This window comes from Miniopterus schreibersii (assembly GCF_964146895.1).
Source record: "Miniopterus schreibersii genome assembly, chromosome: 16".
In the NCBI taxonomy this organism is placed as follows: Eukaryota; Metazoa; Chordata; class Mammalia; order Chiroptera; family Miniopteridae; genus Miniopterus; species Miniopterus schreibersii.
In genome coordinates, this window is record NC_138116.1 from 7,763,921 (window position 1) to 7,786,733 (window position 22,813).

At 43.8% G+C, this 22,813-nt stretch overlaps 1 protein-coding gene across 1 annotated transcript in view; it reads right to left on the minus strand.

Moving 5' to 3' along the window:
* Nucleotides 1–1,314: 1,314 nt before the first annotated feature.
* Nucleotides 1,315–22,813, minus strand: part of CEP112 (centrosomal protein 112) — a 217,300-nt gene continuing 195,801 nt past the window's right edge. Inside the window, exons 25-27 of the mRNA XM_081162815.1 lie at nucleotides 6,111–6,212; nucleotides 2,588–2,652; nucleotides 1,315–1,760 (exon numbers count right to left, since the gene is read on the minus strand). Of these exons, the coding sequence (XP_081018941.1) occupies nucleotides 1,757–1,760; nucleotides 2,588–2,652; nucleotides 6,111–6,212 (171 nt within the window). The 3' untranslated portion in view covers nucleotides 1,315–1,756. The remainder of the gene's footprint in view (nucleotides 1,761–2,587; nucleotides 2,653–6,110; nucleotides 6,213–22,813) is intronic.

Here is a 22,813-nt window from a genome sequence, read left to right on the forward strand (position 1 = left end):
AAATGAGGAAGAGAAAGAACAGCCGGCACCCTTCCAAAACACCTACTGGTATTTACTCATGGAAAACAAATATTCCTGCGTGGGAGTTCCAGGGCCCGCGCACAACGTGATTCACAAAGCATGTTCAATTCGTGCAGTGGCCGCCTTCCTAGCGAAATCTGTGAGCTGCCACGCGCTTCCCACCATATGCAGAGAAGCGCTGAGAACTAATCACGTGGCTTTAATCCTTCCCTTCCGAGCACTAAACCCGAGTCTGAGCACCAGTGTCCTCATTGGAGGGGCGGTTTACAGCATCTGCTACAACCTTGCTTTCCCCTGACTGTTCCCTAAGCCAGGGCTATAATTTACTGTATGCCCAAGAAAAACCTCATCCTTCACAGGATGGAGACACGTTTCTGGAGGAGGGTCCGGGTGAACCTGACCAGGCAGAGCGGGGACGGGCACAGACGGCTTAGTGCCAGGATGCCAGGCCACCTACTGACGGCCGGGAGGCGGTGTTGAGGCCGACCTGCCCCAACTCTGCAAGTGGCTGTAAAACCTGTTGTGTTCTTATCATCTCCTGTCTCAGTTACAGTGCAGAAAAGGGTAATTAATCCTCGGGCAGCAACAACAGAGCTGGGCGTGGGAAAGAGAAAAGCATTTTGAGGAAGTGTAAATAAATAGACGTCTGGCCCTGTCCTTTCACAGCAACCCAAGACTAGAGCCCCGCCCACGGCCCAGACTTTTAGTGTCTCACAGGGCCCCTGGCAAGCACCACGACGCAGTCAAAGCATATTGAGCATCCGTCCACTGCGATTCAAAATTTCCTCAACCAGTCGGGGTTAACCAATCAGCATTTAATAGCATATTGGCATCGGTAGAGACTGAAACATCCACGCATGGGAGCAACACCATATTATCTCAATGCGAAAACAAGACCCATCAAAGCTCATCACGCTATCACTCGCCAATGTGTTGAGTGTCTTTCCCCAAACACTCCCACTTAAAAAAATGTCAATCGATATTATAAATAAACCGCCATAAAAAGAGAGATCAAGGAAGTAACAATAAAACCATAGCTGCTACCTAAAATTCTTCTGTCCCTGGAGTCCCAGGATCAGATTAGACACCAACATGACAAGTACTTGGACAGATATCAGACGACCCTGGGATTTTTATTCTAAATAAACACACTACTTATGGATTTGATCTCTGACACTGACATAAGGTATTTTCCCCCAGAGTATAATTTGAGACTGTCAGTACTTTCTAGGGAAAAATACCATGGAGATGTCATATTTGTTTTAGCAAATGAGGTGCAACAAAACGTAGAAATAAAATCGACAAGTACAACACAATCTTTAATAAAATATGAATACGAACAGGAAAACAATAGAAACACGTTAAAAGTTTGATATGATACTACAAAATGTGATTTTGATCATACGCAACTGGTAAAATTCTATGCAAAAGCAACAGATAGGAAATCATTCCGTTTCGAGATATAAGCAATTCTCGGTACACACTCACACACCAATATGGAAATCAAAAATAAAGGAATGCTAAAAAATAACTTAGGCAGACACAAATAAAACCACCCCACCAGTGTATGAGTGATGCATGTTTTTATGGTCTTAATTACATTTAACTATTAAAAAATGCCACTGATCTCACAGTTTACGTTAAACTATCCAACTCTTCAAACCTGCTAGACGTCCACAGTACAGCCCAGACATGATCCATCTATGCTCTGTGTTACTCCGGGAAGTCCTCACAGTTACCTAAAAATCAAAAATCTCAGTTAGGACCTTCTCTAGGTTCAACGGGCATGTCAATTATAAAGCATGTTCTCATTCAAGAGGAGTAGGACTGAAGGATATTAAAAAGAATATTTAATATCAAAACATCATTTGTGCCTACGAGGGGTCAGCTCCTAACCATGCCCAGCAACAGGGTCTTCACAGGGTCTGTCTTTAACCTAATGCTGTATAAGTGGCTCAGTCGTTCACTGCACTGAAAGGAGGGCGGTCTGACTACATAGAGCAGGCAAACATGGTCTACATCTGCCATGTCGCTGGGAACCTCTGACAGAAGGTCCTGTGCATCCTGGGAAGTACACACTGGGGCACCGAAGTCTCAGTGAATGTTGTGACATCACTGATGTGTCCATGCCCCCCCAGCACAGTCAGTGGCCCCTCCTCTTTTATCTGTTTTAGGCTGGAGAACATCTATAACAGCTCCAAACCTCCAGGGGACACAGGACTTTGAAGATGTGGCCTAACATAGTAAGAATTGCATCATCTCACTATCTTAGAAGGTTGACACTGCCTCCTTAATCCTGCAACTGGGAGACAAGACAACATCTTGTCGTGACAACACAGGTGGGGCCCGGGCTTGCCAGGCGCCTGCAGATTCCCTCATCTCGTTCTGATCGTCCTGACTTACAAGAGGGGGTGACCTCTCAGACAGGCCACTTACTAAAAATAAGCCTTGCTTTCAAAATTGGTATTATGTTTAAGAATTTTAGTTAAGGCTTTAATGTCAGACCAGGAGACCCGCGGGTGCAAACCAACGCAAACCAACCAGAAGGCATTCCCAAGGGCTGTACCTTCTGCCTTGGTATGTGGTCAGCTCTTCCTGAAGGATGGACGCTCTCTTCTGCAGGAAGTTAACCTGGAGAAGACACCTTGTATGAGAAGAGGTGACGCGGTTTACGTGGCGAACGGTAGGGTAGGACTTTATTTAAATTCAGGCAATTCTCTAGATAAAACCCAGAGGCTTTGCTGAACGTCAGCACTGTGTTTTATACCCCATCACAGAGTCCCTACTGAAAACCCGTGAGAGGCTACAGGGCCCAGTTCAAACTCCTGACTGCAGAGCCATTTGGATCTGCCCAGCCTCTCTTCGGCTTCCTGCCCCTCGCGCCTCCCACCATCCGCACCTTAGGTACCATGTCTTTCGTACTCTTGCCCGTTGGCACAGGCTGCTCCTCTCCTTGGAATGGCTGGCTAACTGTCCCTATCTACTGAACTCTTCGACCCCTCCCCACTGCTCATTGCACTCACCCTGGGCGCAGCCAGCAGCCCCCTCCTCTGCATTCCTGGGCTCTACTCATTAGCACTTCTTGCACGGCCTTATGGTTGTTTGTTTTCCTATCTCTGCCCCAGACCTGGAGCTCTCTGGGGGCATGGATGACACTTACTCATCTCTGATCCCAGTTCCTTTCACAGGCCTGGGCTTGGAGCTGGTTAATGAGCGAATGAGTAAGTGGAAAGAAAATTACGGCCTTCTGGAAACCTCAACCCATCCTGGGGATTCCCTGAGGTTGAAGAGACAGTATTTTATAGTGGAAAGAGCCTGAGCTTTGTCTGGAATAAGGCCAACATGGGTTCAATTCCTGGTTTGGCCTTTACGGTGTTAGGAAAGTTACTCAAACTCTTGATGCCTCATTTGCAAATGAGGTTAATGACAGCTGCTTCCCAAGGTTATGATGAGGAGACATGACTAATAGAACTGCCTCCCTTGTGCAGAGCTTATAGCTGGTACCGTCCCATGTGTGCCCCACTCTCAGGGCTGGAGGAAACTAGGCAGCTTCGCATCTTCTCTTATGTCAGGCCTTTATGATGTTGATTATTTTAAAGCATACATTTCTATTATAAATTCAAAAGCACCTCACAGGACCAAGCAGAAATGGTCTGGGATAGCGTATACTATGGCTTGATGCAATCGAGAGTCAGTGGTATTCGATCATTTTGGAACTGTTTACTCCTGCCTCTTTGGTCTGAACTGAAACCATGGCAACGCTTGATTCTGAGACATAGTTAAGCAAGAGAGGACAGCTGGCGGAACAGCGAATGTGCCTGCAGGACAGGAGAGCAAGTCTTTCTAAATGGGTACACAGCCAAGTGGTCCCCTCGGCTTTGCTTATTTGTATTATCACTGTCGTCTTAATTTTATCCAATCGCTCAAATGACCCGCAGGACAATTGATCATGCTGACAGATGCAAGGGTTACACTGACTCCACTTCCCCTCCCCCACCGTGCTTTGCATTCGGAATTCCAACAATTTTCAAAAAACACAGGCACCTGTGCTTTCCAACTAAATTTGCTCACTCTGCGGCCTGAGACTCCCCCGCGCAGCTGCCAACGCTGAGGCCCTCACGCAGCTGGCAGCACTCTTTCTGGGTCAACATCCAGTTCCAGGAGGCCAGAGTGGCTTTTATTACAGAGAAATGATATGAATGATAACAGAAGCCCTGCAGGTGGGTATCAGATTTCTTCCTTTCTTTTCTAAAAAAAACTCTTCTGAAGGTGCCAGGTCCTACATAGCTGACCCTATGGAAGCTCTCCTACAAAGTTAATGGGTACAGCACACCTCCAGGAGAGCTTTCCACGTAAATAAAGGGGACTTAACCCTCTCTAAGCAAGCACTCTCCTGCAGTACTTGTTTTTATGTACGGGAGACCACGGCAAAACTTCTCAACCCACAGAAGCAGTAGCAGAAGGATGGACAGAATGAACGTTTCATTTTCAGACAAGAGGCTTTTTACTGAGGGAAGTATGAAAGCAACGGCTAGCATTTGCTCCACATTTCATCTTGCACATTATAAAGAGCTCATGTGAGTATCATCAAACTATAACATCTGTTTCAGTTGAAAATACACTTACTGAGCCTCTACTATGTGCCAGGCACCACTCACGCCACAGAGAGCAAAGGCATCGTTCCCTCACGGAGCTTTTCCACACAAAAATGTGTGTTTCTTTAAGTTTCCTAAATAATTTGCAAATATTTTCTCCTATTCCATAATCTGCCTTTTCAGTTTCTGAATGGTGTCTTTTGAAGTACAAAATTTTACATTTCGATGAAATACAATTCATCTATTTATTTCTTCTGCTGTTGTGATTTTGGTCTCATCACTAAAAAAACCTCTTACCTTACCCAAGGTATAAAGCTTTACCTCTTTATCTGAGATTTTTTTCTTAGTTTTCTTCTAAGAGTTTTGCAGTTTGGGCTCTTATGTTTAGGTCTCTGATCCATTTTGAGTTAACTTGTGCATAACATGTGAATAAGGGCTCCAACTTCATCTTTTGCATGTGGATTATCCAATGATCACAGCAACATTCTTTCTATCTTTTCCTCATGAATTGTCTTGGAACCCTTGTTGAAAATCAGTTGACCACACATGTAAGCAATTTTTCTGGGCTCTCAATTCTATTCCATTGATCTGTACATCTCTTCTTTAACCAATGTCACACTGTCTTGACTATTAGCACTTTGTAGTAAGTTTTGAAATTGGAAAAAGTGAATCCTCCAAATTTATTCTTATTTTTCAAAATGGTTATTGGCTATTCAGGGTCCTACCTATTTCTTTTTTAATCAATCTCAGCCGTACAAGGAGAGGGAACATAATTGTTGTGGGGAAAAAATGTACTTTTTAAATTTCTAAGTGTGTTAGAAATAGAAATATGTGAACTCTTTCTCATGTTAAGAGTTAAAAAACTCATTAGACTAGTGATACAGAAATATAGAAGTATATATGTTTATAGAACTTTCAAAGTATATAGAGGAAACTTATGTTGGAAGTTTTAAAATAACTTTAAGTGTATAAATTTAAATCAGTTTTATCTCTTATATTATACTTTATAAACTACCAAGAACTACACATTTCAGCAAGAAATATTTAACCTAATTGTTTGAATACCTTGTCATTATCTGCCTTGAATTAAAATGCACCAGAGTAAAAGTGCTTCGACTTTGCTGCGCTTCCCTGTCTGTTCACGTGCACACACCGAGGAGTGGCATGTGCTAAGCAACAGCATTTTGGGCCAGGCACCAATAAAAGGGGGAGGTGTATAGGAACGTGGGCTGTAAATGAATAAAAGTAGCCACAGCTTGTCAACGTCAAGGGTTCTTCTAAGAAAATCTTATTGATGCAATGAATCCCTGAACTAGTAAGAAAAAATTTCTAAAAAACAACAACAAGCAAAACCCAGTGCATCCTGGGGTGCAGGACATGCGATGACATCACATGGATTCTGGTGTCAGTCCAGAATTGACCCCATTTGCAAGCGTTTTCTCAGGACACACGCATCGCCTGGACCTCGGGAGCGGCCGTGGTGCTGGAGATTACCTGTGACTTCAGGGAGGAAATGGTATCTTCGAGTTCCTGTCTTAGGGACACTGGCATCAGCCCTTTGAATTTTGCTTCGTACTCTTGTCGGATGTAAGTCATCTAAAGTGGAAAGATGACAGCTTATTTATTGATTTGTACCACAGAAACCATTGCTTTGAATTTAACAAATCCCAGGATAATATCTATTCATCACAAAGGTAAGTTTGTTACATGTGGCTGAAAACCAGATAATAAAGAGGAAACACAGTTACGAGCCGAAGAAGTACCCAGCGAGTCCCTGTGAGTCTGGGAGAGGGTGTGCCTATGCCAACACTTCATTTCTTTAAAATCCTGGGTGACGCAGTTTTCGGCGTTAGAGAAGCACAATACCTGTGCTCTCCTCTCCATCACAATGCACACCTGTGCTAACCCTATGCCCTTTTCTTGACCAGGATTTGGATTGTGATCACAACAAACTGTGACTGGAAGACAATTTGAAGCATGCCATTGGTTTAAGACACTTCCCCAAAAGATCTAGGTACTTGGGTGCTCGATAGAATCCATGATCTGTGAAGATTTGAATGAAGGAGAATCTACACCACTGTCTCCAAGTCTCCTCACCCTGGGTAGACAGAGCGCCTGAGTCACGGAGCGCACCTCTGGTTCATGGGTTTCTCTCTCCCTCCAGATACAATCAGGCCTGCGCTCAACAGCTGATGGCCACAGGCCGGTAGAGGAAAGGTTGGCGGCTCATCCCACTCATCTCTCTAAGGGCTAAAGGTAGAGACAAGTGAGGAAGGTGGGAGAGAAGTCTCTGGGGGAATGTGTCCGAGCAGGATGAAGAGGTGCGTGAGCGAGAGTATGAACGCTGGTGTGTGCGTCTTGGTGTCCTTCTCTAGCCATCTTTCTTTATTTCTCTTCCTCCTAATCTGAGACACGATAGAATTTAAAAATCTGTTGCATGGTGCCGTGTATGACTTAATTGAATGTTAAAGCTGACTCGTAGTGTATCTTGTAAATGAGGATTCAGTGGACATATCTAGAAAAAAGGGAATATACTATGAAAATATGCATAACCAAGTTCAGTTAGACAAGTCTATGGATTTACTGAGGACAACTTAAAATTACTAGGCTTTAGTCTCCAACTTTTATTTTACTCAGCTCAATTCAGAAAGAAGTGTGTTCTTATAGTTCATTTCATTACCTACTAAATCCCCACGGTAAACATGCTAGAATACAATTTTTCACTTTTTTGGGAAAGTGGTTTTTTTCTAAGATATGTTATAATTTTGTTATTTATACCTAAAAGAAAAACAAATAATGAAAAAGGTTCTCTCCCATTGGTGCAATATTTGATTTTCCCCACCATTTTTTCTTGGACTTAAGTCTGATAGTTACATCTGTCAGCTGACTCAAATGAAAGGCAAAGGAAAACACATGCTTTATAAATCAGACCTTAAGGGCAACATTTATTGAGGATTTACAGGCTACTATACTGACTATATTTTCCTATCACACAACACTGGCTCTGAAATTCTGAGCTACTACTCTTTTAAAAAGGATGCATGTCTGTTCATTTGTTGTAAACTTGTTTGTTAAGAAAGCACTTGCCGGTACCTCTGAAAGACAACTTGGCTGGGTATAAAAATGCTTCAATCCCACTTTCTTTCTCTTAGTACGTAGAGGCATTTTTTTCAATGTCTGCTGGCATTACATATAGCCATGGTGGAGTCTGGAGCCAGGCTAAAATTTCTCCCATGTTGAATGTGACCTGCTTTCTCTGCTTGGATGCCTGTATGATTTTCTCTTTCCTTGATCACTGGCTTCACTGGGACATGTTTTGGTACTAATTATTCTATATCAGTTTTCCTGAGACATTGTGTGTGCCCTTCCCATCTTTAAATTCAACTCTCTGAAGAAAAGTTTCTTCTGTTCAAAAAATTATTTGTATCCTATTATTATTGTTCTACGTGTTCATATCATACATGGATCTTTTTGTATTTATATTCTTCTCCAGGAACATAAATGTTGCATGTATAGGCTGTTGTGTGATAATCTTCTGTAATTACAATTTTATCTATTGTTTTACTTTCTTATAATTTTATATCTATTTTATATTTTCCTTTCATTTTGTGGGATTTCCTTTAGTCTGGTCACTGTATTTCCTTGGATGTTTTCAGTTATGATTTTTCTATTTTTGTTGCTTCTAATATGGTTTCAATCTCTGTAACCTTTTGATTTTTGTCTCCTATTTCTCCTCAGATCTGAGAGATCACTTTTCATCTGTCTGTTGACTTATACCATCTTTAAACACACAGCTCTTCTTTTTTCTTCTCTACCTCCTACACCAGCCTTTTCCCTGACAGAGAGAAATGTGAATGTTTTGTAAATGCTCTGACATTGTGAAGTACTGTTTGTTATAAAGAACTATAATTTGTCTGAACCTTCCCTCTATTTCTTGGGTAACTTCCCATTTAATCTATGTTTTTATTTGCTTTTTTCTTACATTCCTTCTTTCTCTCTCAGTCTTATGGTAGTTCCCTTTTCTTTTAAAAAAATTAAACCTCATTTTTTAATGGAATCAACTATTTGCTGAATATTGAGGTAGGGAGAGCCAGCTCTTGGGGCCCATGTGCCCTCATTTTTGAGTACTTTGGAGGTCAAGCCCAAGCACTCAAGCCCTTTGGTTAATGCTCATAGTTTTCTCGACACTTTAATTTTTCTTGCCCCCACTTCACTTTTCACATTGGCTGGTCTCCCTCTCTTGGACACTAGGCCATAGACAGCAGAAAATTGAGCAAGGTTGCTCTTTAATCACCACTAGCCCTTACATCACTTTTTAAATTCAGTATGCGTATTTTCCAATTTTTAGTGAGGATTTAGGCATCTCTACTTCCTGTCTACCCCTTTCTTCTTCGTTTTTATCATTTCAGTGAACTTAAAATGAGCACTTGGAAAATCTAAAACTACCTCACCCACAAGTGAGACTATCAATCAGAAAAATATTACTACTCTGAATCCTTAAACTCAAATCCTGAATTTAAAAATCATTACACCAAGCAGAACCTGTTACCTTAGTAAAGACATGGAAAACTGTAACCAATCTAGTTTACTCTATTTGTAAGATGTTACTACTAGCAAACGCTTGAGTATTTTCTATGTGCCAGATACAATTCTAAGTGTTCTAATAAGTGTTGAATCCTTCTGACATCCCAAGGAGTAAGCACAGAGCACTAAGCCATGATTTGAACTCAAGTAGTCTGACTTCCAAGCACATATATTCTTAGCCACCATGCTCTGCTGTATCTCAAATAATCTTTCCAAATGCTGAAATGTTTCTTCCACCCCAAAAGGAAAAGGAACTCACAGGGACAACCAGTTGGCGCAGTTTTATCCACTAAACACTGAACTATGCCTGACTACGTGACTCTGGGCTCACCTAGCCAGAGCTATACCTGCTCTAGGTCAGAGAGAGAAACGGGGCGAGGGAGCAGAGCACTCCCAGCCTTCCAAGAGAAACTGGGTTCCTCCTTTTACCAATCAGATAAGTGGTAATTAAGATTAACTTGGCTTGGTCCAATTGGACATATGTTAAAGTAAAACTGTTTATGGATTACCTTTGGCTGCTTTGGCATGACAATGGCAGAGCAGAATGGTCTTGACTGAGATGCTGTGGCCTGCAAAGCCTAAAACATTCGCTATGTGGCCCTTCACAGGACACTGGCTGAGGCCCCACTAGACTGAGCGCCACAGGTGAGGACTGTGTCTCCCCTGCTGGCTGCTGCAGCCCAGCCTCAGCATGGCGCCTGGCACACTGTCGCAGCTCAGTACATATGTGCTGAGTGAGTGAATGGATGAGTCCCAACCTCAGAGCACACGCGTGTTGGTGTTAAGTCAGTCTTTGTCTTAAGATGACATGATCTTCAGTGTCCCGAGTAAACCAATCATAACCTTTCCCTGAATACAAAGAGCTGAGTCTGTCATCACTGTGGCTATTAATAAGCAGGCCGGCTTCAAAGCTGCGAAAACCAGAGGCGAACACCGGCCTACGGGCTGCTGAGATCAAAGGTGATCTTAGAGATTTCCCCCGAAGGGGGGGAGCTTCATCCCCGCTCTACTCCCTCCTCTACACTTTCTCCTCACTCACTATCTCACTGGATTTGCAGGGCTGCGACAGGAAAGGAGTCACGCATCTATTACTTTCCTGAAATTAAATGCCAGCTCTTTTCTCACTAGAATATATACTTTCGGTTACTATTTCTACTGTTTTTCCTCCTAACAATATCATTCTTAATGTTTTTCTTCTCTTAGGTTGATATACACTATGAACACTCCCGTCCGTCGAGGAAAGGCTGGTGTAAGTCTTGAAGGGTGTGGCCTGCGCCGAGATCCCAGGGGCAGGGGATGAGGGTGGCTGAGTGGGGGCGTCTGGGAGGCACATGTTAGAGAACATGGACACTTGGAGGGCCAGCTTTATACGAGTCAGAGGCGGGCAGCTTGTCCCACTTCCAAGGAACATCTCTGAAGGGTCTGGAGAAAACGCCCCGGGATGGGGGGGAGGAAGGACAGGGTGGTTGTCACCTCTGTTTATAGTGCCCGACCTTCCTTTCAGAGAGAGAGAGGATTGGCCCTTCTGTAGATTTCCTGACAGGTAATGTCTGTCAACACACGACCAAACTCCAAGTAAGGGGAATAAAGGACTCCTGAGACTTAACAGACTATTGAGTAAGACCCAAGGAGACTTACGGAGTGAGACGGATGTGCGGTAAGGCTGGTGGGGGCTGGGGTCCATTTTATGTTTCCTCTGTGTACACTGAAGGTCGGAACGCTTGGCACACAGTAAACATTGTCTTAACGAGTTGACGACGGACTAAACCCAGGGTTGAATAGGTAGGTGGCACAGTGAAATCATGGAGGGCAGTAAAAGTCCCACCAGCAAGTTTCAATATAATGTAGCAGGAAACAGAAGGTCAAGAGAAAACAATACTTCCGGACACCTGACCCAGGCCAGGCACTGTATTAAGGAATGCATACATAATCTTCCACATTCTGTTAAGATCTGTTTAATGCTTAGATAAAATCTGGGACAAAGAGAGCATCACGCCCATTTCACAGATGAGGAGACAGCTCCCGGTGAGTGACTGCCAGTGCCAGAGTTGAAACCTGGCATCTACCCTGCACCATGCCCACCTGTTGCTGGGAGGTGAGGAGGGGGCAGGATGAATCTGGAAATGTTATAAAGAAATCTCAGGAGAGGAGAGCCAGGGCAGCAGAGGTGGCTGGAGTGATCGAGGAGAGTGAGGCGCTCTGGCTCTAAGGTGGCAGCCAGGGAGGGCCAGGGAGGGCCAGAGAGGAAAAGCTGACAGCTGGCTTGTGGAAAATAGAAGGGAGAGATGAGTTCATGAGCATGGATGCCCTCAGCCACGCACCCGGAAGAAAAGGGTGCTACTGTAGACAGGGCAATGGGAGAGGGACTGGTCTGTGTGTGAGTTGGGGAAAAGACATGATTTTGGTTTGCAATTATTTAGTTTGAGAGGCCAGGAGACATTCAGGAGGAAATACAGGCCTAGGGTGTATGAGAGAAGCCAGGCCTGGTGACCAGAACAGGAAGTTGAGGCCCTGGCAGTGAAAGAGCTCTCTGAAGGGGGAGGAGAGAACAGGAATTTCCCAGGAGCAAAGACCCCCAAGGGCTCCACATTTAGGACACAGGAGAAGCAGCAGGACAAGGGAAAGATCAGGAAGGGCTGGAGAGGTGGGATGGAAGTCAGGAGATTGGGAGCATGGCCCTGGGTCTCACAGGGAAGGGAGGCAGTGAGGTGTCAGATGCCGCAGAGACCGATGGAGACAAGACCATGTCAGACATGGAGCCATCTACACAGTATATTAGTCATGAGAGTTGGGTAAGCAGCTGTGCTACAAGTGAGGAGAGTTTAAGGTGGAATTAGTTTGTTGATATGTTGTATCTATGTCTAATCTTTGGTTAGATATCATTCAAAATACCTGATGTAGTCAAAGATGTCTGACCTGGTTGAGAGCATCTTTCAAAGGAGGCAAGCTCTGACTGCTCTTTCCATTCTGCATACTTAAACTCGACAATTATAAATAAGTTAAATCTCTCCCTCAAAGTACCAATTATCTCCTTATGTCTGAGAAGGCACTTCTCGCCAGATAGGGCTTTCTACACACAACACAAGACAGGAACACAAAGGCGGGCATTGTCCTGTTGGTGCACCCAGATCCACTGAGACAGCTCCAATTAACACTAATGAGGATTTGGTGCACGGATCCCCCCACCTCCCAACTAATGGGAACAGGGACCCCACAACCTCAGAGCAGAACATTTCTAAACACCATTGTAAACAGCCACTGACTAAATTCACGTGTTCACCTTTACACAGCATAGAGAAAAGGAACTTGCATTCAATTAAAAGTGAGGGAGTGTGAAGTTACCCAAGACTCTATGCAAGCTCTCCGCATGACAACGGTGAGGACCGACACCCAACCAGGGCTGAGGGCAGTGCTCTGCACAGCTCCACCTGGACTAGCAAGCGAGTGTGAAGTGGTTTCTGCCCTTGGGAAGCTTACCCTTTTCACGTGTGAAAAGGAGCTATGTAAATACATAATTGAAGTATACTAGGCCAAGGGAGGGAAGAGAAGAGACGAAAAACTTCTCAGTGGGACGATGGAAGTCTCTAGAGAAGATGGAGTTCTACTTGGTTGTTGCAGCGTGAGTAGGCACTTTTAGACAGACAAGGGGGAGGAAAAATTGGTGGCTGAGGAGAGAGCTGGAAACATACAGGGGAAAGTGTGTAAGATGCTGAAGGACTATCGGGGGTAAGGTGGGATGGAGTGGTGTGGTGCAGGGGATGAACAAGACAGGTGGAGACTGTGGTTAGGGCTCTCAAGGCCGTGCTTTGTTCTGAAGACAAGGAGAAGCTCAAGGTTTCTGAGCAGAGATCAATACAGCTGACTTGCAAAAGGACCCTAGTGTGGCTGAGCTGCTTCTAGTTTGTCTCCTTCACGTGACTCTCCATTGTTGCCCATTTCTCTAAAATGCAGACCTGTTCATCTTGCCCCCCCACACCTCTATCGTAAAAACACTTCAATGATTTTTTTTTTTACTTATAAATTGAAGACAATCTCTTAGGCACAGATAATCTAAGAACCTTCTTATCAGTTCTTAGCCTAACTTTCCAGGACACCTTGTGTTCCATAATGACTTGCATTTCCCCAAATCCCACTGTGTGCTTCATGCCTTTGCACATGCTGTTCCATGCCCCTCCCATGCCCTTCCTTCCTCCTGATCAGCTGGAGTGCCACTCACTGTTTTCAGGTGGTACCTTCTCCAGGACCCTTCCCTCAGTCTTCCAGTCAAGGTGACCCACCCTCCTCTAAGATGCCTCGGGATCTCATGCATCTGACAGTTGTGATTGTTATGATGATCACCATCAACCACTGACATTTACTGCGTGTTTTCAGTGTATCAGGTGCCTACTGCACCTTTCCATGCCTTAGATTTCATTTAATTGCCCCACCAATTCTGTGTGATACTTGTATGGCTATTTCATATGAAAAAAATCAGCAAAGTGAGCTTCCTTTCATGCACAGTCACACAGCTAATCAGAAGCTGAAGCTGCGCTAGGACCCACCCTGAGGTCTTCCTCACCCCAAAGCCTCTGCTTTTCTTTCATTATCACACAAAACTATAATTACTGATTTATACACTGCTTTCTCCTATTGGACTATGGGTCCTCAGAGAGAAGGTGGTACATTTTACTAGAGATCAATGCTATTTAAAAAGTAGTATGACGTCATTATTTAGTTGAAGTTTGAGAACACTGCACGGATTGTTTCTGCCAACATAAAGGCATTGTTTCCACCTTCGTCAGCAGGCGGGCGTGTGCGTGAAACGGAACATACCTGATCGCGTGGCTCTGGGCTCACCTAGCCAGAGCCACGCCTGCTCTAGGTCAGACAGAGAGATGGGCCAGGGAGAGGGCCCTTCAGTCTTTGAGAGAGACTGGGTTCCTCCTTTTACCAATCAGATAAACTGGGAATAAAGATTACCTTGGCTTGGTCCACTTAGTCTTCTGTTAGAAATGGTTCAAGTATCTTTAAAACACTTAAGTGTGTTGTCCTTGACACGGACAAACTCAACACACCCGTAATAAACTGGGTGGGGGGAGCTATGGTTACGCCAGCCCGAGCAAGGGCCTCCTCCTTATTATTTTCACCATGCGCTCCTCCAGCAATGCCTCGGTGTGTTCTTTAGAAAACTGTTGCCCAGAACTTTCTTAAAACACATCAAGCCAACAAAGGTCAAACAAAGAGCAGAAAGATTTTGTTCTTTCCATTGAAGACATTTTTTAAGTATTAAAAATGGACCGCAATCTAGAAACATATTCTGATGATGTCCGCAAAGAATTTCTGGGTAGAGAGTAAAGGGACAGAGAAGAAAGGTGGCAGAGCTGTGGGACACCCCCTCATCCTGGCAGCTTTCTTCTTTCCTTCAGTGACAGAGAAGATTCGAACTTAAAATCAGAACATTGCGTGCTGAGGTAAAGACTAATGTCATTCTTCATATTTCACGTCTTATGGTGAAAATTTCAACTACCCCATTGGTAAGTGAAAACAAACAGAAAGGGCATCTTTTCTTATTCAAATAGAATTCTAGATGGTTTGTTTTCACTGATTTCCCACATTGGAGGCTGCTGTCCTGAGGATCTCTCTGTGTAGCTTCAGGGGTAACTTGGGCTCCACAGTAATTTCATGCCTTCTCCTTGTCATGCACATGTATTTAAAACTGACCCTGGTAGCAGAGTGTTTAAGAGTTTGGGGATAAGAATACTATTTTATCTTGCATTATGCTAACATTTTGTTCAGCTTTGAGAAAATTAATCTTGCTTCCTCCTGGCCTTCAGAACACTTTTAGTCCAGGTGAGCTCAACTCCCAGGACTAAAAGTAGCTTGTATGACCCTTGTCATGTCCAGTGACCTTGGAAATATAAGGGTTGTTGTATTGTGAAATTAGGTTGATATATACTTTAAATTCTCCTTAACAAAGTAATTGTTTGATGGAGTGGAATTTGGAGATTTTTCTGAGATTTTAAATTTGATCTCCCCATGGCACAGCTCACCTGTGTTTCTGGCCACATGTGGTAAATGTAAGACATCTGGCAGGAGGTGGGGTGGCCAGTGTGACTGTCTAAGGATAAGGTACCAGGTGGCAAGTCCTAGGCATACAGGCCTTTTAACTACCATCCAAGGATTTCTGGAACAATTTAAACTATTCTAAGCCAACAGGATAGTAGAGCCAGGTGGGTGGTTAGGTGGGGAATGGCCAGGACTGGTGAAGCAGCCACCAGGAGGCCCAGCCCACAGCATGCACGGACCTGGATGCATCCACTGCACCACCAGCGTTTCCCTCTTCACTCCTCTAATCAGTGCTGAGCCCCCAGCAGCTTACCACCCTGGACTGCGCTCTGCTCTGTGGGGAGCACGAAGGACGCATCAAACCCTGTCGTCAAGGAGTTTACAGTTTTGTTTGGAAGCAAAGTTAGCCCACAAACACCACACATCCAGCTACAGGGAAACTGAGTATGAGTGTAACAGAAATTTGGGGGAAGAAAAAGATCTTTCTGGCACGGGATTGTGTAACAGGGTCTTCAGGAGGAGGGAGGTGTTGAGTTGCATTCCCAAAGGTGAACAGCAGGTGGATGCACAGGAATCTGGGGAAAGGACATTCCAGGTTTAGGGAAAGAGCACAGGCCAAGGCAGCAATGTGTGTGGTTGGTGTGGATGCTGAGAGACCCCAGCCGACACTTAACTAGAGATGCTGGGGTGCATAAAGGCAATACCAGAAGTCAACCCAGACTGCAGAGAACTGTGGAGCTCTGCAGAGACATTTATTTCCCACAGTTCTGGAGGCTGGAAGCCCAAGGTCAGGGTGGCTGCAGCAGGGTCAGGTCCTGGTGAGAGCTCTCTTCCTGGCTTGCAGACAGCTGCCTTCTGGCTGTGTCCTCACATGATGGAGAAACACAAGATCCCTTTTTATAAGGGCACTAATCCCATCACAAGGGCTCCACCCTCATGACCTAATTACCTTCAAAGGCCCATCTCCAAACATCATCTCACTGGACTTAGGGCTTCAACATATAAATCTGGGGGACACACAAACATTCAGCCCATAATGCCACCTCAGTTTTAATGACTTCCGTTTCTCACTGTAGACTTGTTCACCCCCACTCTACTGCGTCACTTGGTGTTCTTTATATTTGCAAGCCCAGCCCTCACCCGCTGCTAAGACAGGATGTAGGGGCAGGAGGTTCATTAGAGGCAGAGGCTCAGTGGCTGGACACAGCTTTCTCTTACTGTTGCAGGTCCAGGGTCCAGCGGCCTGGGCCCAGGCGATGGTTGCTTCACTCGCCCAGTTCACGTGCATGGCCAGCCTTCCCCTGCCTTCTGCTCAAGGTCCCTGCTAGAATGAGAGTTCAGGCCAATGAGACAAAAGCCTAGGACTTCCGCAGGAGCTCTAGTGGAGAGAAACTTTCTCTCTTCTCATCTGAGCCTGAAGCGCAGGCCCCGGAACTGCTGGGCCATCATCTTGCAACCACGAGGGAAGGACTTGCAGGAATGGCGCCAACAATAAGGAAACAGCGAAAACATGGAGACGGAAAACTGGCTTTCTGTCACATAATTTGAGTAATTGGATTAAGCCTCCCTTGAAGCCAAAACTACTTCTCAGTTACATGAACCAAAAAATTGTTCTTGTTTAAACCAGTGTGAGTTTCAACCAGTTATTTCTAAAGGGCTATTTGACCGGGACTGAGATTCTCTGCCAAGGGCCCTGACTTTGCAGGGCCTGAACAGGCCCAACCAATGAGGCAGCGCAAAATGATGGCCGCTGTGTAAACTGCCACACCCCAGTGACCAGGCTGGATCATTCAGCCCTGACATCTCCGACCCCCAAGCCAGCGTGCGCTTCCCCAGATGCCTTGCTATCCCTCCCTGTCATCCCCACCACAACTCTGGTCGCTCACCACCACCCCACCTCCCAATTCATGGGTTCGCTCCTGCAGGAACTCCCCTGCTGACTTCATCTAGACTTTATACACCAACACCTCATATTGCTGGGTCCTCTGGGCCAACCCCAGCACTGGGTGCTCCCCACCACTCGCTGTCTCCTGCTGCTGCAGAAAGTTAACAACAATAACACACACACACTGTTCTCATAAGGTCAGCTCCCAGTTCATGCTCTTTGACCTCCGTGGACCTTCTCCGCTGCTGGAAAACCTTGTACTGGCCTCTGTTTTACGTTGTGTGGGGGCCTTTTGCTTGCACACAACTTCTTTCTTACAAGTGACCTACACACCTAGAGCCAATGTGCCGCTGACCTGCCCTTGAGTGGCCCTGGTGTGACTCAGGACCCAGAGGCTCGGTGCTTGCTGAGGCTTTGGGTCATACCTCAGGAGCACCACAGAAAACCCCCGACTCAGAGACCAGGGATTCGTTATTTGCTCTTAATTGACACAGAGTGAGGTATGAATCCGCCAAGCACAGCAATGAAGTCACGAAAGGGCAGCCGCCTGAATGCCAGCGTTGCCCAGTCTCCTGAAAACAACCACACTGTGGTGCCAGAGAAGCTAGACCGGTCTGCCTTTGTTTTTACTGAAAAGCGCTAGTAATAAAGGGCTGTTCAATTGATAATTAAGGAAAGAGAGCCCTTCACTTCCGAGCTTTCCTCAGGGAGGCGATACTCCTTTCCGATGAGGTGAGTCTGTCAGGCACATTCAAGGCCCTTTGCTTTCTTTGTACTTCTCTCCCCTTTATTTCAGATTTTATATGAATGAAACACGATGAGTAATTTCTTCTCTTTGGATCCTTCAGGATATTATTTAAACACTGGCATCTGGTCTAAGGAAATTTAATGCTAAGTCAGAGGAGTATTTGAAAAATAGCCTCCATCTGGTTTTGTGCTCCCCGTCCTGGAAGTACACGGCGCGGAGGAAATGAGCGCACGGCTGGCGCTCGGGCTCGGGCTCGGGCTGGGCTCGGCTGGTGCCTTCGCCGTAACGCATACCGCAGCGTCCCCTTTATAAAGTGAGGGATTAGTGCCACCTTCTTTGTAGCAATGTCGTGACCTCTATAATGCTTCTTAAATTGAGGACAATGATGGACCCACCAAGCCCTAACATGTGATTTAAATCCGATCTGACAGTATTTAAACCCAGAAGTCCAGAAGGCTAATGGTTGAACAAGCTTGGGAAAATGTCCAGGGAACCCAATGTAGAGACCCAGTGAATTACAGAGAGCGATCACAACTTCGGGGTGAGGGGGTGAGGGAGAAAATGATATCACTGAGTCAGTCTGTGTTGTAGGATTGACTACAACTGTGGTCCCATCCTGATGTTCTAGAAAACAATCCCCCCCAAAGTAGGAAAGACAAACAAAAGCCCCCAACCAACCAAACAAAACAGGAAAATCAATTAAACAAAACCCCAAACTCCCAAATCCTATATTCCTTTTTCTTGCACCTCTATAGTTTATCATATTAAGGATATGCATTTAAAGGACATTCCTACTCTCATGCAAAAAAAAAACCCCAAAAAGGTCTGTTGAGAGGAGTCTCACAAAGACAAAAATTAGCAGTAGTGTTAGGGAGGTAATTAATTTTAGGTACAGGTATATTTTAAATTTCATGCATTTAGTTAGACAAAAATGGAAACAGGATTAAGCTCAGTTTGTAATATTTGTATACCGAGGATAAACTTAACTTGAAGAACCACGAAGGACAAAGTACCCAGTTGTGAAGCTATCGTAGAATCCATCAGGCCTCTCACTGCCTGGGTCGCAGCTACTGCCCTTGAGTGGAGCCAGTGCCTGGGACACTACTCTTAGGGGAGTCACTACATTTCAATAAACGAAAAGTTGGTGGCAGGGCTAGGTTTTATTTTTTATTTTGTTTTTACCTTATAAACAATTCACATGTCAAAAACCTCTATGCCCTGTTCCTGGCCTCATCCCCAGGGCCCTGCAGGTATGCTGAGCCGTTCCATAGCCACAGTAAGCCCGGGGCTCTCAGTCAGGAGCTCTCTACCCACATCCAAGGGAATGTATTACCCCAGTGACTTGTATTTCACCATTTTTCTTTTCATAACTCTGCTCCCCCACCTGGAAAATCCTCTGTTTGTAGTTAAGCACTAAAAGTCTACATAATTCATAACCACAAGGGCCGAGAAAACTCTAAAACCACCTGACTCCACGTGGCTTTGGGTGAGCAATGTTCCTGGGATTACGCAAGCTGGAAAGGAGTCAAAGCGCTCTCCACAGCAACACCGAGTTAGGCCCCTTCCCTTCTGTCCTGGGTTGGAGACAAAGAGGGGTTCCTTCCTCTCCAGTTTCGTTCAGATTGGACAGTTTCTCTTCTCTCAATTTAGCGCCACTGGTTTACGGCAGGAGTCAGTATCACCCTTTTAGCCAAGGACAGGTCTGGATGAGCCATTTGTGACCATTAGGCCGGCCCTGGACAAAACTGCCCAGTGATGCCCTTCTCCTGGGCCCTCCTTTGTCTTCCCACCCGCCCCTGAATCTCGCCCTCCTCCTCACCCATCTGGTGCCCAATATTTCCAAATTTCTCACCGCTCTCACCTAACAGAACTTTCCTTTAGTAAAGACTCTGATGAGTTACCATTTTGAGGGATAACTTGCACTAATAAGTCTCCAATTGAAAAATAAAGTTCTGGTCCCTGACACCTGAACCTTCACTTCCCCACTAATGTAAGTTTTCAGCAAGTAGTTTGGTGAAACTAACATTTGGGGAGAGGGGCAGCTGACCCTTCTCTCTTCACTGAAATCATGAACCGGTCTGACTTTGCTTGGTATTGAGAGAAACTCTATTACTGCTGCCTGTTATTAATGACTAATTTCTCTTCCCTTTCAAAGCTGTTATGACAATGAACCCCAACTGCTTTGGTACCACAAGACCAAAATCATGGTGTTGGCTGGCCTAGCTTACCTGGAGGCTCTGGGGGAGAATTTGTTCTCAAGCTCATTCAGGTTGTGGACAAAATTCAGTTCCTTGCAGCTGTAGGACTGATATCCCTATTGCCTTGCTGGCTGTCAGCTGGGAGCCTCTCTCAGCCCTTGAAGGCCACCTGCATCTTCCTCATACTGTCCCCTCCAACTTTAAATCGGCAAAGATACATGAATCCTTCTCACACTTGGCATCTCTCTGACCTCCCCTTCTGCCACATCTATTCTGTCTCCAGCCAGACAAAATTCTCTGCCCTTAAGTAGCCATCTATTTAGATGGGGCTCACTACTCCAATAATCAGATAAAACCTTCCTATTTTAAGGTCACTGATTAATAACTTTAATTATACTTGCAAAGTCTCTTTCTGCCATGTAATATTCACAGATTCCAGGGATTAGAGAACGAAGATTCTTGGGAAGCTATTTTGTCTACCACAATCCTTATCCTACATAATATATAACAATAAATCTCGGGTGGATTAAAGAGTTAAATGTGTAAAACAAAACTATTTAAAGTACTAGAAGAAAATAAAGAGAATCTATTTTATAATATTGGGGTAGGAAAGACCTTCCTAAGCAAGCTGAGAAACCACAAAGAAAAAAAAGATAAATAATTCTCAAAAAATGAAAATAATGAATACAGAAGTTAAAAGATAAGCCACTGGGAGAAAGTATTTGCAACTTATTTAACTAATTAATCATTAATAAACAGAATGTATATTGAATAAATTTTTACAGATTAAATTAGACAAAATCAATAGATAAAAATTAGCAATGAATGTGATCAAGCAATTCACAGAAATGCAAATATTGGATTTTCACTTTTAGTAATAAAAGCTCAGATAATTCTCTCCCAAGTCTGCTTCAAAGTGTGGAACTAACAAGGCAGGGAAGACTCATGGGGCTAAGATGTTAGAGATGATAGAAATCAGGACAGCTTGTAAGTCTGGCACTTGGAGACATTTTTACACAGTGGCTTTTGCCAATTCTAGTGGTTGGTGAGAGGCTGAGAAGCTGAACAGATCTCTTAACAGCCTCACAAAAAAAAAGCTATGGAGACACAAATTGCAGTCCAGGGCTCACTGAAGGGGCGTGTCTGCTAAAATCCCATGCTTTGGGTAGATCCCAAAGGGCTACACCCTACAAGTAGGAGTGAGCTGGAAACAGCCCAGCCCCTTCTAGAACTGAAGTCTACTTCAGATCATCTCAACCCCTGAAGGCCATTCGAGAGGGCAGTGCCACTACCTGCCTACCTGGAAACAAATGTAAACCCTTCCAGGAAAAAAAATAACATTACCCTAGGTCTCAAATTACTTCTATAAAGTTCCATATAAAATATCTGGCACTTAATAAAAAATAGTCAGATTCACAAGGAAGCAAGACAGTATGAACAAAAGCCAAGAGAAACAAGACAAGGAAATAAGATGCATGCGAACTCTAGATAATGGTTATCAGACCCAGATTTTGAAAATACCAAGATAAATATGTAAAACAAAATAAGAAAAATGTTGTTAACTTTGGCACAGACTAGGAAACTAAAAAGGAGAATATCCAGCTCTGGAAAATATAATAACCAATACTAAAAATGGGTTTAAAAGCAGATTAGACATAGATAAGGAGAGAATAGTGAGACAGAAGCTGGATAAAATAGATATAGATATAGATGTAGATGTAGATGTAGATCTAGATCTAGATACAGAATAAACACAGAACATAGGAAACAGAGTTAGGAGATCTAAGATACATATAATTATAGCCCCCAAAAGAGAAGAGAGAGATAATTAGGCAGAGGTTAAAACAGAAAATCTGAATACTATAACCAATAAAGAAAGCTTATTCTAATTAACTGAAAAGTCTTCCAACAAAGAAAATTCTAGGCCCAGGTCGCTTCATCTATCAAACATTTCAAGGATGAAATATTATCAATATTACACAAACTATTCCAGAAAACAGATAAAGAGGAAATATTCCAATTTGTTTTATGAAGTCTGCAAACTATGATAACAAAATTCAGTGAGAACATGCAACAAACTGTAAGAAAATAAAAATTTTAAAATAATGCCATAATCTATCATCATATTATGTCAAGTGCATAGGAATAAATCTAACATGTGCAAGATATCTTCACATAAAATGATAAAAATATAACAGAGGAACTAAGGAATGCTTAAATAAGCCAAAAGGATATACTATGTTCATGGACTAAAACGCTTATTAGAAACTGACAAGTCAAGCACATAATTTATGTAGAAATGCAAAAGGCATCCTTGAAATGAAAAAAACCTATCATTAAAATGTAGCCTTTACAAGAATAAGATTTTTTTTGTTTTGCTCATCAATGTATATCAGAGCCAACGAAGGGCCTGCTATATAGTAGGTGCTCAGTCAATATTTGGTGAATTGAATTGAAATGCTGAAGTGTCACTTATGAGTTTAGAAAAAGTGTTCACTCTAAAAATAAATTTAAAGCTATAGAAAAAAAACAGATTTGGGTACCATGACACGTTCAGTTTACCATCTTATTTACATTACTCTATTAAGTCAAGTAAAACCTCCAAATCTTATGTGCTAAAATAAAATATTTGGAATCATTCAGTCTAGTTTTCCCATTTTTCCTCATTTTTCCTGCAAGGGCATTCATTCAAATAAAATCTTAAAGCAGAAAGGTAGAAGAACAAAATGAATGCTGC